This window comes from Mesoplodon densirostris, chromosome 2 (genome assembly GCF_025265405.1).
Source record: "Mesoplodon densirostris isolate mMesDen1 chromosome 2, mMesDen1 primary haplotype, whole genome shotgun sequence".
NCBI classification, from domain to species: Eukaryota; Metazoa; Chordata; class Mammalia; order Artiodactyla; family Ziphiidae; genus Mesoplodon; species Mesoplodon densirostris.
Genome location: NC_082662.1, coordinates 8,629,017 through 8,645,725, shown reverse-complemented (window position 1 = coordinate 8,645,725; position 16,709 = coordinate 8,629,017). Strand labels below are relative to the sequence as shown.

At 45.4% G+C, this 16,709-nt stretch overlaps 2 protein-coding genes across 2 annotated transcripts in view; one reads left to right on the top strand and one right to left on the bottom strand.

Moving 5' to 3' along the window:
* Window positions 1-16,709, top strand: part of MTOR (mechanistic target of rapamycin kinase) — a 121,023-nt gene that overhangs the window by 46,404 nt on the left and 57,910 nt on the right. Inside the window, exons 26-28 of the mRNA XM_060088967.1 lie at window positions 2,823-2,965; window positions 5,600-5,762; window positions 5,900-6,045. Of these exons, the coding sequence (XP_059944950.1) occupies window positions 2,823-2,965; window positions 5,600-5,762; window positions 5,900-6,045 (452 nt within the window). The remainder of the gene's footprint in view (window positions 1-2,822; window positions 2,966-5,599; window positions 5,763-5,899; window positions 6,046-16,709) is intronic.
* ANGPTL7 (angiopoietin like 7) lies at window positions 10,372-15,401 on the bottom strand. The gene is made up of 5 exons (XM_060079767.1): window positions 15,032-15,401; window positions 12,390-12,490; window positions 11,617-11,811; window positions 10,765-10,963; window positions 10,372-10,541 (listed from the first exon to the last, which is right to left on the bottom strand). The coding sequence occupies exons 1-5, from the start codon at window positions 15,399-15,401 to the stop codon at window positions 10,372-10,374; spliced, it is 1,035 nt and encodes a 344-aa protein (XP_059935750.1).

The window sequence follows — 16,709 nt, the reverse complement described above, 5'->3', positions numbered from 1 at the left end:
AGAAGAATTTGCCACCTCACTCACCTTTCTGTTGGCTATGCTAACAGAAGATTTACATAGTACAGAAAACATACAGACCATTTATGTGAACCTCTAGGATGCCTTCCAAGATTCTCAGCAGCTTTCCTGCCTCATGATAATCTAGTCGGGCTTACCTTCTAAATGAGTAAGCTGGCGTTCCATCAGCGTGCACCAGTGTAACCAGATGAGGCAGTCAGCGGTGGGTGGGTGAGGAGAGGAAACTGGCTGGAGTTTCAACAGTTACTGTGGAACCCAGAGAATTGAGAGTTGACTATGTTTTAAATTACAGAGCAGTGGGGAAAGGCCCAGGTGAGGGACACATCCTGTTTGATAGATTGTGCGGTTGTTCCTTAAGCTGAAATTTTTTGAAGAGCCTTTTGCTACCATTTATCAAATGGTACCGATGTTAATGATAGCACTAACCACCAGCACCACTTGTTGAGCGCTTCCCACGCGTCAGGCACTGTTGTGAGCACTTTACCTGCATTGACTCATTTGATCTTCACAGTAACCCTATAAGTTTGACGCTGTCATTAGTATCCATCCCTCTTTTATGGATGTGGACATTGAGGCACTGAACGCTTAAGTAATTTGCTCAGTGTCAACCAGTAGTTGGTGGAGCCAGGATCTGACCCAGGTATGACTCCAGAGACCAGTCTCTTAGCCACTGTGTTGCATTGCCTTCGCCTTACCCAAGCTCAGCCTCATATCATTAGAGGGCAAAAGATACTAGTAATGCTTCCTTGTATGTGTCTGACTTCTAAATGCCTTGTAATACAGCGCCGGTATCCAGAGACTCGCTGTATAGGAAGGAAGCCAGAAATCTGTGGATCGAAAAGGACTTGATGTTCCCATTTCGTTCAACAGAACAAGGTCTAAAAGTCTTTGGTATCTTCTTCTAGTTCAGGGGTTCTCATTGTATGGTGAGTGAGAATCCTTCACATAAATTTTTAATTTGTCTCTCGTAGTATCTCTACTTCAGTTTTTGACAAAAAATACTAGTTTATGTAATGTTACTGCTTGGTAACTCATCAAAAGCTATAGCAAATCTCCATTTATCCCAGGAGGTGATGGACTGGGTCATTGATGCTCAGGTGGTGTAGCACATGGGTGTCTCTTTCACTCCCTGGACTACTTCACTTGAGAACTCTGCTTTAACTTATCTGATTTCCCTATTTAGGGAGGATTGACATGTCTGTTCTGCCAGAAAAATCTATTAAGAATATATTTTAAAAGTTAGGGATTTAGTAGTTAGGGCTAAGCCAATTCAACGAGATGTCATTTTGATAAAGAAGCCACCATGTTTTGCTCATCTATTCCAGCTAGGCCCTTTAGCTGCATTATCCCTAAATGAGGAAGATTAAGACTCAGACAGCAGTGTACAAGTAATTTGCCCAGAGTCCCTACAGCAGGTGAGTGGCAGGGCCAGGGTTCCAACCAGGTGTTTCTCAGCGTAAAGCACTAACTTGTGCTGAGCACTGTGCTAAATCTGTTACACATATTAACTTAGTTAATCTTTTTTTTTTTTTTAAATCTTGGCCATGCTGTGTGGCATGCGGGATCTTAGTTCCCTGACCAGGGATTGAACCCGTGCCCCATGTAGTGGAAGCATGGAGTCTTAACCACTGGACTGCCAGGGAAGTCTCTAACTTAGTTAATTAATCCTTAGAACACCCTCTGGGGGCTTCCCTGGTGGTGCAGTGGTTAAGAATCCGCCTGCCAATGCAGGGGACACAGGTTCGAGCCCTGGTCCAGGAAGATCCCACATGCCGCAGAGCAACTAAGCCCGTGCACCACACCTACTGAGCCTGCCCTCTAGAGCCCGCGAGCCACAACTGCTGAATCCCACACGCCTAGAGCCCATGCTCCGCAACAAGAGAAGCTACCGCAGTGAGAAGCCCGCACACCACAGGGAAGAGTAGCCCCTGCTCACCACAACTAGAGAAAGCCCGCGTGCAGCAACAAAGACTCAACTCAGCCATAAATTAATTAATTAATTTAAAAAAGAACACCCTCTGATGTGGGGACTATTATCCACACTTTTCAGATGAAGAAACTGAGACACAGGGAAGTTAAGTAACTTGCCCAAGATCAGACACCCAATACGTTACATACCTGGGATTTGAACTCCAGCCACTGAGCTCCACAGAGTGTGGCTGCTGACCACTCCCCTTTACTGCCCAGGTCCAGGGCCTGGATCTTTCCATCCACCTCCCTAAGCCGCCCCTGCTAGTACCTCTTGGTGCCTGGAGAGCTCAGAGTTTTGAGGAAAGTTGGAGGGGATAAACTACAAAGTAAAAATGCAGTCTGTTCAACTCCTTTTGTCTCATTCCACCACACTGCCGTGTACTCGGGCTCAGTGCTCACCTGATGGTCACACTACTGAGGATGGTGTCAACCTGAGCGCTTCCCTCTCTCTGGGTGACTCTGCGTAAGATGAGCCAGTGTCCCACTGCAGGGTGTCCCGGGCCCCTCACACACTGCTGGAGGCCATTCGGCTGTGTTGGATGCATTCTGAGTGTGACGGTCCCCATCCACTCTGGGGCTGTAGAGCTCTCTGCTTTGCAGATAGAGTCCAGCGCAAATGAGGTGTAAAACAGGCTTTCTTTATATTATGAGAGTTTGCTGCTTTTGTTTTATGGCTTAAGATATTACTCTTTTGTATTTGTGCTCAGGGAATTTTATCATGAGAGGTATAATTTTATAAATCAAAGAAGTGAAATAATCATTAGATAAGCAAGGGCTCTTTACAATTGGCCCTTACAGTTGATAGTTTTCCTTTGTCGCCTGTGGCATGATAGGCCTGGGGAGCTGCCAGAAGGGTCTCCAAAGATGACTGGTTGGAATGGCTGAGGCGGCTGAGCCTGGAGCTGCTGAAGGACTCCTCCTCGCCCTCCCTGCGCTCCTGCTGGGCCCTGGCACAGGCCTACAACCCGATGGCCAGGTATGGTGTGTCAGGGCTCCCTTCCTCCCAGCTTCAGGTTGGGATCAAGAGGGTCAGCACGTAGAAAATGTTGTATAACAATTAGTTTTTATTAGCAGTAATAGTAAAAGGGTTTTTTAATTTTGTTAACCTTTGGGGGAAAAGATAAAAAGGCAAATTAAAGAAGCTCTTATTATAGGAAAAACATCCATCTTAACCTTGCTAGTATACCTTTCCTTAGTAGATCTAGGTCCAAAACTTTAATTACAGAGTCATTTATAACTCTGAAAACAACTATGTAATAGCTTAATATAACCTGTTTTCCAATAATAGTGATACTCCAGTTATTGATTGCTGCATTACAAATACCCCAGGACTTAGTGGTCTAAAACAATAGCAGTCTAAACAAATTACTTATTTTACTCACAAATCTGCAATTTGGGCAGGACTTGTGGGAACAGCTTGTCTAAGCCCCACACAGTGTCAGGGGTATTTGTCCAGGGGCTAGAAGATCCACTTCCAAGATGGCTCATCCATACGTCTGGTAAGTTGGGGCTGACTATTGGCTGGAAGTTCAGCCCTGGCCAGGGACCTTGGTTCCTCCCCACGTGGATTGCCCTATGGATTGCTCAGGCTTCCTCACAGGAAACTGGCTGGGTTCAAGAGTGAGTGTCCCCAAGGGAACGAGGCAGACGTGCACGATGCTTGTATGGCCTGGTCTTGGAGGTCACATGGTGCTACTTCTGTCCCGCTGCGTTGTTGAAGGCAGTCACAAAGGCCTACTCGGGCTCAGGGGGAGGAGACGTGGATGCCACCTTTTTATAGGGGAGTGGAAGGCGCCTAGAAGAGCGTATGGAACAGGAGCTAGTGCTGCAGCCGTCTTCGGAAAATAGAATTTGCCGTAAAAAATACTATAAACCTTTAACAGCGAATCTTAAATAGTCATGGAAAATTTGGTTTATAAAAAGTTTTAATGCATGTAAAAGATTCATAGTATGATGTAAGTGAATAAAATGGAATACAAAATGGTATAAATGTGTGATTTCAACTATTAAAAATATATGTACATAGGAAAAAGATTAGAAAGTAATACAATAATGATTATCTCTTAAGTAGGAGGATTTAAGGAGCAATTCTTTTCTTTTTTATTCTTTTCCTTATTTTCTAAATTTTTCTACAATGGACAGTTCTTATTTATAATGAGGCATTAAATGGTGATTTAATTAACAATGCTTTTCATTAGCAAGAAGCAAAAAAATGAGGTATTCCATTTCACTTTCATCCGCACAGCTGGTTTGCTATTTGGAGCGTATTTAGCAAGAATAGCGATGGTCCCTGAGGCTGTTGCTTGGATGCCGTGATTTAGTTCATCTGATTTCTTTCAAATATTTTATAATGCTTAAAAATCATTCCTAGGACTTCTCTGTTTCCATACTGTGCAGATTTCACACGCTCGGCTACTGTAGCGTACCTTCATCTGCTCCAAGTCCCTTTTGGGCACACTGTCATCCAAAAGAGGCTTGTGATAAATATACACACATGTGTCTGTCCCCTTAGTGCCAAGTATGTTCATTTGGGAGCCAGCGTGGCCTTGGACCTAGATCAGAAAGCTTACTTATTAATTTACACAGGGTTTCTTTTGATCTTCATGTTATCCTTTGAATTTCAAATTTTGTTTTCTTCCATCAGATTCCAAAATTATATATACATCGATCTGACTTAACCTTTTAAAATATGTAATGAAAAGTAGATGTATAAGCATCAGATGCTTTACCCCATACATTATCTAGGCATATCCTGTAGTTTCCAACTCCCCTCTCCACATATTCACCAAAAAAAGAGAGGGTAGGATTAAAATTCAGATGTCAGGGGTAGCAAATATATTCACCCAAGTGGTGCTGTAGTGATTTTAAATAGTTGTAGTGATCTTAGAAATGATACCTCTGCTTCCAGGTCTTCCCAAGGCCCCAGCTGTTAGAGGTTTGGCTAAGAGAATCTTTTAAGACTTGTGGATTTGGATTCTATTTTCTAATACTGCTAGTTTCTTAAGTTCTGTTGTCATTTTGTTTATGACCATCCTACTAAAGGTTCTGCCTATATTTTGAAAAGCAATAGCACATGCTGCCTTTGCCACTTCTGACCTTAGGACTTTGGACATTGCCTGAGAAGAAACATCCCAAGAATCATTTGAAGATTATTGTTTTCTGAATCTTTTATGTCAACTGCTATGTTAGAAGTCCCTTTCTGTTCATCCCCTCCAATGAAGAGAAGTGATGCAACCACTGTGGAGACAAGTTACTTTTCTCTGCTCTTTCTCCCCACACGCCCCGCCCCCACCCCTAGTTCCCTGTACCTGCGCTGTAAAATACAACAGTCACTAGCCACGTGTGCTTATTTTAACTTAATTAAAATTAACTAAAACTTAAAATTCAGTTCCTTAGTCACACTTACCAAAGTTCAAGTGTTCATTGACCAATGGCTACCATATTGGACAGGGAAGATATAGACCATTTCCAGCAAGTTCTTTTGGACAGCCCTGGCCTGTATAACCATAATCAGTGATGCCGGGAGTAGATTGGTAGGTGTGACTTTGTGGCACCAGGCAGAGGCAGGAGAGGCATTTCCAAATTTGTCTTCACTCCTGTCTGCCTTCAGGGATCTCTTTAACGCTGCATTTGTGTCCTGCTGGTCTGAGCTGAATGAAGACCAGCAGGATGAACTCATCAGAAGCATCGAGTTGGCCCTCACCTCCCAGGACATCGCTGAAGTCACACAAACCCTCTTAAACTTGGCTGAATTCATGGAACACAGTGACAAGGTGAGACTTTGCCCAATTGTCCAGATGGAGCCTGACAGGGAACCAGCTGGTGAGAGGGGAGAAGCACCCGCGCAGGCCACTCTTGCCTGTGCCCCGTCTGCCATTTTCCTATGCTGTGGGGTTCTGCTCTTCTCCAGGGCCCCCTGCCATTGAGAGATGACAATGGCATTGTTCTGCTGGGTGAGAGGGCTGCCAAGTGCCGAGCATACGCCAAAGCGCTACACTACAAAGAACTGGAGTTCCAGAAAGGTCCCACCCCTGCCATCCTAGAGTCTCTCATCAGGTAGGCCATAAATCCTTTTTAATTGCTGCCTTCATCTAAAATGACCTCTCTTCTCCCACTGCCTGGTGACAGTTCACTGGAGGCACTTGGAGACCTCTGCTCTGTGAAATCTGCCATCAGGCCTGGCCAGCACGTTTAAATGAGATGTGGTTGCAGATGGCTCTCCCCAGTATTCTAGCCAGAATTGTCATTTCTGTTGACCCTTAGCACCTGGGCTTCTGTTGTTTTCCAACCTGTGCTTACTTGTCCCAATGAAATTAGCCTAGAAGCAGTTCTGTGGACAGAGCAGCCTAGGAAAGACAGATTTTACGTCTGGGTTAGAGTGCGCTCTCTGTCTTGGGATTAGGAGCTGGATTCTGTGCCTCAGAGACCACCCGAGGGCAGGGTGGGTTTTTATTGGCTAAATATTTTGGTGCCTGAGTCTTCCTCCTTGGAGTTCTATGAATGTAAAAGACAGAGTCTGAAATTCCATGGTCTTTTCCCCTCATTTGCTTATGTTCTCTCATAAGATGGTTTTGAGTCTTCTGGGTATGAAAAAAAATAGGTTGTTTAATAAATTTTTTGCCGTTATGAAATTACAAGCAGCCTTAAATGTTAGCTCCACAGCTCCTAGAGAACTGTTCACTTCCCCTAATGATCATCAGAGAATATTAACTTCAGGATCTAATTATCTTCATGTAAATGCTGATATGGTTGATTATTTCACTACAGATAGTTTAGGAAAAATCACCCAGCTAATAAGTACCTCCACTGTGGCTGAAACAGCCTGCTGTGTATGGTGCTTCCTTCATTTGAAAGGATAATCAAATAACCAAGTTCTCTGCTAGCTCTGCTTTTGAGTACATGCGAAAAAGTTTTCCTTTAAACACTTTAAAAAGTGACCAAAAAGATAGAAATAGAATCATGTTTTTGCCCAAATAAGTTGGACTTCGAATGTCGATTTCTAAAATACCACATATGGTGACATTTTTTTTGACATTAACCTTGTCACAAAAAGTTTAGATGTCATTCAATTGTGTATCTATAAAAGTATGAGTAAATTTCAGCAACTATAGGTTTTGATTAATGTAATATAGATGTTTTGTCCCCCCAACTTTATTGAGGAGTAATTGACAAATATAATTGAATATATTTAAAATGTACAGCATGATGATTTGATATGCATTATGGAATGATTACCGAGATCAAGGTAATTAACACATCCATCACCTCACATGGTTAACTCTTGTGTGTGTGTGTGTGTGGTGAGAATGCTTAAGATCTACTCTCAGCAAATTTCAAATATACAAAACTATATTATTAGCTATAGTTGCTATGCTGTGCATTAGATACTCAGAACTTACTCATCTTACAACTGAAAGTTTGTACCCTTTCACCTACATCTCCCTGCTTCCCCATTCTCCCATCCCCTGACAACCACCATTCTATTCTGTTTTTATGAAATCAGCTTTTTAAAAAATGATTCCACATATAAGTGATACTATACAGTATTTGTCTTTCTCTGTTTTACTTTACTTAGCATAATGCCCTCTAGATTCATCCATGTTGTCACAAATGGTAGAATTTCCTTCTTTATGGCTGAATAATATTCCATTATGTGTATATTATATGTGTGTGTATGTACATATATATATACACACACAATATATATATATATACATAAACTATATTTCACATTTTCTTTATCCATTCATCTTTTGAAGGACATTTTAGGTTGTTTCCATATCTTGCCTATTGTGAATAATACTGCAGTGAACATGGGAGTACAGATATCTCTTTGAGATAGTGATTTTGTTTCCTTTGAATATATATCCAGAAATGGAATTGCTGGCTCACATGGTACTTCTGTTTTCAATGTCTTGAGGAACCTCCAGACTGGTATAGTGGTGTGGTGGCTGCAGTGCACAAGGGCTCCCTTTTCTCCACTTTCTTGCCAACGCTTATTATGTCTTGTCTTTTTAATTGTCATCCTACCAGGTGTGATATCTCATTGTGGCTGTGCTTTGCATTTCCCTGATGATTAGTGGTGTTGGGCACCCGGTCATGTACCCACTGGCCATTTAGATGTCTTCTTCAGAAAAATGGACTGTTTAGGTCCTTGGTCCATTTTTAAATTAGATTATTTGCTTTTTTGCTATTCAGTTGTGTAAGTTCTTTATATATTTTAGATATTAACCCTGGGTTATGGTTTACAGATATTTTTCTCCCATTCTGTAGATTGTCTTTTCAATTTATTGATCGTTTTCCTTTGCTGTGCAGAAGCTTTTTAGTTTGAGGTAGTCCCACTTAACTTGTCTTAGCTTTTGTTGCCTAGAGCCTCAATTTTCTTTAGTTGTGGGGTGTATAGCTGATGAGAGGAAATTATTAGCTACTTCTGCCCTAGGCATCTTGTGCTCTTCCTTCTCTTCATCTCCTAACCCCCAATCTTTTTCTCCTCTCTCCAAGCAGATGCCCATGAGCATCTCAGATCCCCTGCCTGCCTTAGGAAGTTTCTGTCTGACTGCCTGTCCCATGGGCAGCCCTACTCCAGTGTACTTCTTCTCTACTCACTTTACTTCTTTGAAAATCCTGAGGGTCTTGTTTTTAAGGTTAAGTAGGTTCCCAAACAATCAAAGGACTATAGGTACAGTAAAAAATAGTGAGTTCGAGAATTATGCTTACCTTACACTGACTAGTTCAAGTGAATGGTTCTTTTTGACAAGGAAAAATTGCTTCCTGAAGGTCAAAATTATTTGACATCTGTTATGGCTAAAGATGTTTCTTTTCCCTCTGCGTATATGTAAGTTTGCTCAAGTAGAAAGTAGGAGTGTTGGTTTGCAAAGTGTTTTTTTTTTTTGTTTTTTTTGTTTGTTTGTTTGTTTGTTTTTTGTTTTGTTTTTTTTTTTTTTTTTTTTGCGGTACGCGGGCCTCTCACTGTTGTGGCCTCTCCCGTTGCGGAGCACAGGCTCCAGACGCGCAGGCTCAGCGGCCATGGCTCACGGGCCCAGCCTCTCCACGGCATGTGGGATCTTCCCGGACCGGGGCACGAACCCGCGTCCCCTGCATCGGCAGGCGGACTCTCAACCACTGCGCCACCAGGGAAGCCCTGCAAAGTGTTTTGAAGCCAGGTGGTGGCACTGGCCTCTGTGGCGGCTGGGTGGAGGTCAGACAGTCTGACCTCTTCCGGTGGATGCCGCCGCCCTTTTTGTCCCTCGCTCTTTCGTCTTTGGCTTCCTGCTCCTCCCTTGGTTTCCCTGAAGACTGCAGCACACTCCGAGTCTCTTTCTCACGGCTCACTCTCTGATTTTTCACTTCAAACTTTCCACCATGCTCCCAGTGGTAACAGTAATCATTTTAAAAGGAACGAGGTTTAAAAGAGTTTATTGTAGAAGGAAGAAAAAACTTTGAATGTTTAAAACAAACTACAGTATTGTATTTCTACAAAGCAAAATGCTTATATACAGCATGAATTATTTCTTAACCATAGTGCCATTTACCTTCCTGTTTCAGCCATTTTTTTTATAGATGAGATAAAAGAGGAAGCTCTTTGAGCCCTTTTCTTACAAAGTAAATAAAAATAGGCATATCTGTGTTGACTGTGACTATTTTAAGGCAGTTTTTTGCAGGCGTCCACAGGGACTTATCTTCCCCTCCCGCTGGAGCTGCCGCCACCGCTGGACCCACTTCCTGCCTCTCCGTGCTGGGCCCTGATCGAGGCCGAGCAGGGGAGGTGCTCAGAGGCCAGCTGCAAGGCCCAGAGCCCTGGAGTTTCCTCCAGTCAATGCCCGCCTGGGTCCGTTCACCTCCAGCAGAAAAATGTTTGTCTTTAAAAAAAAAAAAATTGTGTAGACTGAAGATAATTTCATTGGATTTAAAAGCAGAAACACCTCTCCTCCACCACCCTCTTCACTCCTTTGTCTAACACCCAAGAGAATCAAAATAATCTGGTCCTTTTCAGCAAAGGGATTTATTATCCGCCCTCACATAACCTAGGCCTTAAGGAAAATGGTTAAAGTGAACTCACAGTTATTTTTCTTTCACAGAAAAATCATGTGGAAAAGAAGCTGCTGCTATGTCAGGGATCACAGGCAGACAGCCCACTCAGGGCAGCCCCCTGAGAAGTCTGTGTCTGGACCCATTGTGTTTCATTAAATACTTCCTCCCATTTACTGTAACGTCCTCAGTACACAGTGTTTTTTGTTCTCCTAAGAGACTTACTCTCTCACTGAAGAGGATAGGCCATTTTCTGTCCCTGCCCTTTCTAGACTCCCTTCCTCTCCTCCTCTGCCTTTTCCCAGCCTCCGTTTGTCTCCATTTCTCCAGCCCTGCTCCAGAGCAGGCTTCTTTTTACGGCTGGAAGTCTTCTGGGCGGATTTTCATCTCCACTCGTTTGAGGGAGTAACTAGACCCATGCCAGCCGTACCAGGTGATGCCGTCCAGGTGCTTGTTGTGCTCCCCAAGGCGGTAGTAAACGCCATTGAGGTTGGAGTCTGTGCAGCAGTTGTACCAGTATCCACCTGGGACAGGAAACGGGTCAGTCCTGGTATGTCCTCGGAAATAGCTGATAGACTAGGCAGCAGGGATTTGTGATGTTTTTTAAACTGTACCTAAGCCATTGGGTCAGTGTCAAACGGGAGTACCAAAGCCAGAATACCAACTGCAGTTACAAATTCACTCTTTCTCCTCCAGTGGGACTATGGCCTTGTACCTGAACTCCCACCTCCCAACCCCAACTCTCACCTTTCCGGAGCTGGGCACACTTGTCTAAGCAGTTGTCATTGTCCTTGTCCTTGGTGCTGAAGGGTGTGTTGTTGTGATAGACAAGGGCATCGTTCCCCACGTTGCCGCTGTAGTTCCCCAGGAAGAGGCGGTAGCTGTTCAGTTCATTGCCCAAGACAAAGTGGCTGTACTCAGCGTAGCGCATGTTGCCCTCCCAGTCCTGTCCGGGGGGCAGAGCCTTAGAAAACTGCAGCAGGGCCTCCTTTCATACCATCCTGCACCTCTTCCCTCTCCCCAGCTGCAGCCATACACCTTTTTACTACTTTTTACTACTTTATTACTTGTCTACCTCTAGTTTAACACACTAAGCTGGGAATCAGAAAACAAGGGTCCTAGATCAGACTTCTCTCCTGGGTCACCTTATGGCCCTGGTTAGTCTCTCATTCTCTTCCCCTTTACATCCCTGTCTGTAAGGTGTACACGTGTGTGTGTTTTGCTGTATCCCACCCTGAGGTGTCATAAGAGTAACTTGAGAACATAGTGACGCTTCAGGGCCTTTGATGAGGGTCACCAACCGATACCAGTAAGGTTTGCACGTAGAGGACCTCATGTCCCAGGCCAGGGCAGGGACCACAGTGTTTCAGCCCAGCTGACTGTTGGATTCCTCTGCTCTGGCCTGAGTCTGGCCTCTCCCTTGTACCTGCAGCCTCGTTTTTGTGAAAAATAGGGGAAAAAGCCCTATTCTTCCTCAACTGTACTGCAACCTGCAGGAAAACCATCTTAACGAGTACACCAGCCGATGGTGAACAGGAGTAGGAATGACGCCCAGGAGTTGCACACGGTTGGGCGTGGCGGCCCCGGTCTCATGCTCACCTCCATCTCCACGCGTAGCCGGGTTGGCCGCCTGGAGAGCCGGTGGATGTGGTCGTTCCCCAGCCAGAAGTCCCCACGGATGCTGCCAAAGCCCTGCTTGTACTGCTTCCAGTCCCGGTAGAAGGAGACAAGGCCACTCTTTCTCCTCTGAATGGTGGTCCAGCCACCACCTGAAGTCTCCATGTCACAGAACACCTGGAGCAGAGGGGATGCCCGCCCTGGTCAGGACGTGCCGAGGCAGGCAGCGCGAGCCTGAGCGTGGCTTCCCGCCTTTCTGCCAGCCCGCAGAGCCAGGGGACGTGTGCCCTTCCACAGCCATGCTGGCTCACTAGGCAACGATTCTGCCCCAGGGTTGGCAAGCTGGGCAGGCTGGTGGTTTACTGAGGTCAAAATTGAGGATAAGAGCAAGTGCACGGAGAGTCTGAAAGGAAAAAGTCCGGGTCCTTCTGACACACTCCCTATATGTTCTCTTTTCTCCCCAAAGAGTCACTGCCCTAGGATGTGGCAAGGGATCGCAGCTAGTTAGGTGGTGGTTATAGCATTATCTAACTATGTGAGAAGGTTTAGTGTTTGGTTGCTAATGATTTGAAGGAGCAAAACAGATGCCTGGATTTTTTTCCCCCAAAATTGAGTGTTTAGATAGCTCTCTGGTGTTGATGTGTTTGCTTCTCTGTCTTGAGTTTCCCTCTCTTTAGACTGTGACTAGCCCTGTTGTCCCCAGCCTTTGAGGGGCTGGAGGATAGATGGTAGTACATGGGCCGTGATGACCTCACCTCCAGCTCAGGGCTGCCCAGGAAGTCATCGGGAGGAAGCTTATACACTCCAGAGATGCGGTAGTTCTTCTGGTAGAGAGACGAGCAGTCATAGATGGCATCTACAAAAGGAGAAAACCACAGGCTGAGCATCCAAACCCAGGGGCTCTGTGGCTAGCCGGCATCCTCGCTGCATCTAAATTGAAAGTTTAGGAAGGGAGACTTCATTTCTACCACAAAATTCACAGGAATGTTCATTGCTGGGCAGTGTCTGAACTTGGGAGAGGTGGGCATCAGGAGGCCAGGAACGGGTGTGTTTTGGCCTCACTGGTGGTAGGGCTGAGGGCTAGGGAAACCCTTCACCTGGATAGCACAACGGTACAAACAGGTGGCTTCAGGTTTTTGCTGAAATAAATGATCCTCCTGTAGTTCTAGGGCATGAATTCTGGAAACATTACAATGTGTGAGGGCCACTAACAGATCCTCCTGTTTAATAGATTCAGCTTCTGGGACAGCCAGCCTCTAGTCCTAAATAAGTCATGAAGATCTCATAGGGTCTGGTTTTATTGTTTCTCGGTTTGTTTTTCTTGCTTTTCAGAGGTAATGGCTACTGCCTACTAGGTCCCTTATTAGCAGAGATTTATAATTTTATCTTTCCCTCCTTAATCCAACACTGCTAGACAAATGAAAATGCAAACACCCTAAGGAACCCTTGGAGGCCTTCCCCTGACACCATTATTAAAACAAGGAAATGAGAGATTTGGGCAGGCGGGCTTTCACTCTGGGGTTGATTTTAACGTTCCCTCAGCTGCCTTGGGGGCTCGTGCTTTATGAAGGACTTTGTCTCCTTGTCGTTCTAAATATCAAAGAGCCTTGTGGAAGGGAAGCCTTTCCAGGTAGGATTCAGGAAGCAGGCGCTCTCGCCTGTCTAGGAGATGCCTCCTGCCCACTGTGTCTTGGGATCCTTTTCTCGGTGACCGCTGCACCGGACCTTCAAGAAGAGGACACAGTTGTCAGTTTCCCGCTGCGGGAATTGTTCAAGACAGAGCACTTTGGGGAGGGGAAATGGGAGACCCTTGTCTTCCCTATCCGAGGTCATCACTTCCTCTTACTGATGAAAGCATCAACTTACTGCTTTCTCCAGCGGGCTCGCTACTCACAGAGTATAAAGGTGACCCCACACCTGGTAGCAGAGAAGAAAAGTAAGGAATGAGGGCCTGGGCAGGAAGAGTAAGAGGCCCGGCAAGAGAGCTGCATTTGACCCCCAAGAAACTCCTTGGGAGATGAGAAAATCCCGCTTGGAGGAGCAGGACATGGCATTGGTCAGATTCCTCTGTCTCGCCTGGTCCCCTGTGTGTCTGGTTTCATCACACAGACCAAATCAGGACTCACTTGTCTGGAAAATGGCCTGAGAAGAAGACCTTTCTAGTCCCAAACTGAGAGTCAGGAAGTACATGCTTAGAAAGTCCCCTCCCTCGTGGACCGACCTCCCCGCCATCCCCTATCCCACCCACCTAGGTCATCACAGAGCACCGAGCTGAGCTCCGCGCACTCTACAGCAGGTTCCCACTAGCTCTCCATTTTACACGTGCTCGTGTATTTATGTCAAACCTAATCTCCCAGTTCATCCCACACAAAATTTTTAAGCTTAATTTCATGTTAAAACTTTTTCTTCATTTGAGTTGAGGATAACCAGTAAGACTTACTCTGCTCTTTATTCTTGGCTTGGTTTATAATATGACCAAAAAGATTGTCTTTTAAGTTTTTATATCAGCAAGAAATGACATATCTATAGACTCTGCTCCTTGTAACTAATAATTTCCTGATAATTTCAGCAAACCAAATTTCTGTCTGAACAATAAATTCACCTTGGCCTGTCTAAGCTAAGTAGAAACTGAAAATTGTTTTGGAAAAGAAAACAGTAAGCGTGTCTTATTTTCGACCTACTAAAGATGTAAATTCCAGCATTGCATTTTCCTGTATAACTGGGGAGAATTTTATTTGCAATTGTGGGAAAAAATAGAAATACCAGAATTGCGGGACCTTGAGGAGTCAGTCCTTTTTGAACCTGAAGGAATCCTTCAGGTGGCTCCGGGCAGTGTCTGTGCACTTAATTCTGAGCCAGTGAGAATTAGGTTGGCAGACAGGACACCGAAGTCCATTAATGCCCATTCCACTAAATCCCAGGGACCCGAGAGAACTGTTTTTGGCAAAACTTTGCTTCTAGAGACGTTATGATTTGGGTGTTCATTCCTGCTTCCTTGGGACTGAGGGTACAAGCCGGTCAGCTCCGGGTAAGGAAGTGGACTAATCAGGAAAACTTGAACCCAGTTTCTAAGACTTGCTTTGTGACTTTGAGCAAACCGCGTGGTCTCTCTGTGTTCCAAGATGGTAATTCATGCCTTCAGTATGCCGAAACATTGCAGGGATAAAAAAAAAAGCTGGGTAAACGTACAGAACCTTAGAAATCAAAAGAAATACTTCGTAAGCCTTTGCTAAAGAGAAAATAGAGCTGGTGGCACGTACCCAAGAAAGTAAGTTCCATAAGAACCCCCAGGGATCGTTCTGACGACCATGTCACCTAGAAGCAATGCTGCAGGCGGGAGCCGCTCGACTACGTGAGGGGGAAGGTGGTGAGTAGCGTGAGGACACGTCCTCCTTACCTGCCAAGGTCTGGGTGACGGTCTGCGCTGCCTGCAGCTGCATGATGCCGATCTGACTGTTCATCTCGGAGTACTTGCTCTCAGCCTCTGTGAGCCGCGACTCCACGCGCTTGGAATTGCTCTCCAGCTCCATCACCTGCATGACCACGCTGACCCAGTCCCTTTCCTGCTTCCTGCTCAGGTCGCTCAGCAGGCTGCTTAGGTTGGCAATTTGGGCCTTGAGCTCCTTCGCCTCCTCACAGCAGCCGGCCACAGTGAGCTCTGCAGGTGTCTTGCGCTTAGGGGGCTTCTGTGCCCACACTGGGTGGCTGACAAAGGCCACGGTGAAAATGCAGAGCCAGGCCACGGCCGAGAGAGTCTCTTTCAGCATCTTTCGTGGGCCCGGTTGAGGAAGGCTCTTCCTCTGGGGGAATCCGGCTGTGTCCAGCTGAGGTGTGCAAAGCTGCGGCAAATTAGAACCTAGCCCTTTCGCTCCTGGTGGACTTGCCACTTTGTTGATCCTCTCCCCTTGCTCTTTCTTAGCCTTTCTCAAAACTTGACTTTCTGAAAGCGCAGCTTCATTGGGTATCCTATAGCTTTCCTTCCCAAGACTGAATGCTCCACAAACTCAGCATCTTAAATATTGTTTGCTGCCTGCACCTCCACCCCTACCGTGGCCGTGCATAGCGCTTTAGCCCCTCCCAGCTCATCTGGGAGGGTCAGGTGCCTGTTGGGTGAAGTCAGCGTAAACTTAGGCCAGAGGAGGGGAGGAGAGAGACAGGGGCAGTCTTTCTTTCCTTGCCTGCACAGTCTCTGGGCTAAGACAAGAGGACTGAATTCGTGTGTTTCCAGTTTTGCCTATTAGATTGTACCCCTGCCAGCCACTGGCTCTGCTCTATCAGCAAGCAGGGCAGGGTCAGAAGAATTTCCAGATTCCATTCTAAAGGTTATATAACCGTGGGGTGAGCATAAGGTAGGCAAAGAGAGTTGGGAATAAGAGTCTCCACTCACAGGGAGACCTGTTAATGCAATCCACGCTGTTTATACGAGGCTCTAGTCTATTTTGGCCTCCTTCTGAATGTGCTTTTAGCAAGGCTCATTATTCCTTTCTCTGATCATCATTCAGTGTTTTACAAAACCCTCTTTGGGCCTGGATCTAACGCTATCTCACATTTGAAAATTTCCAACTTAGAAAAGCTTTAGAAATAGAAGGATAGAGGAAATCTCTTAAGAAGCAAAAAAGGACTTGGTAGCTTGTACCCACAGGCTTTACCGAGTTCTTTCTTTTTACATACTTTCTCCTTCAATAAAGAATGGGCCAGTGTTCGCCTCTCACACTTGACATTTGGCATGGAAGTGGCAGAGGTGGCAGCAGGGGTGAAAACGCAGGACCTGGTCCCGGGATGGGCACCTGCACGCCCATCAGTGTTCATGCAGAAGAGAGAACAGGCACAGCCACGGCCCATGGTTCTAAACCGGGAAGGCGTGTTAAAACGCAGAGAAAAACACCCCCGTTGCCTAATAATCCATGTCTAGAGCCTCATTTCCCTTTTCCTATGGAATATGGTTTGCAGATTTATTCTCTATATACGATACATATATCCCTGACAGTAGGGATATTGTAATTTTTCATGTACTGTATTTAAAGGAGATTCCTCCTTTGAAAACAAGTGGGGGAAAAACCTGGGTTTTCGGCAAA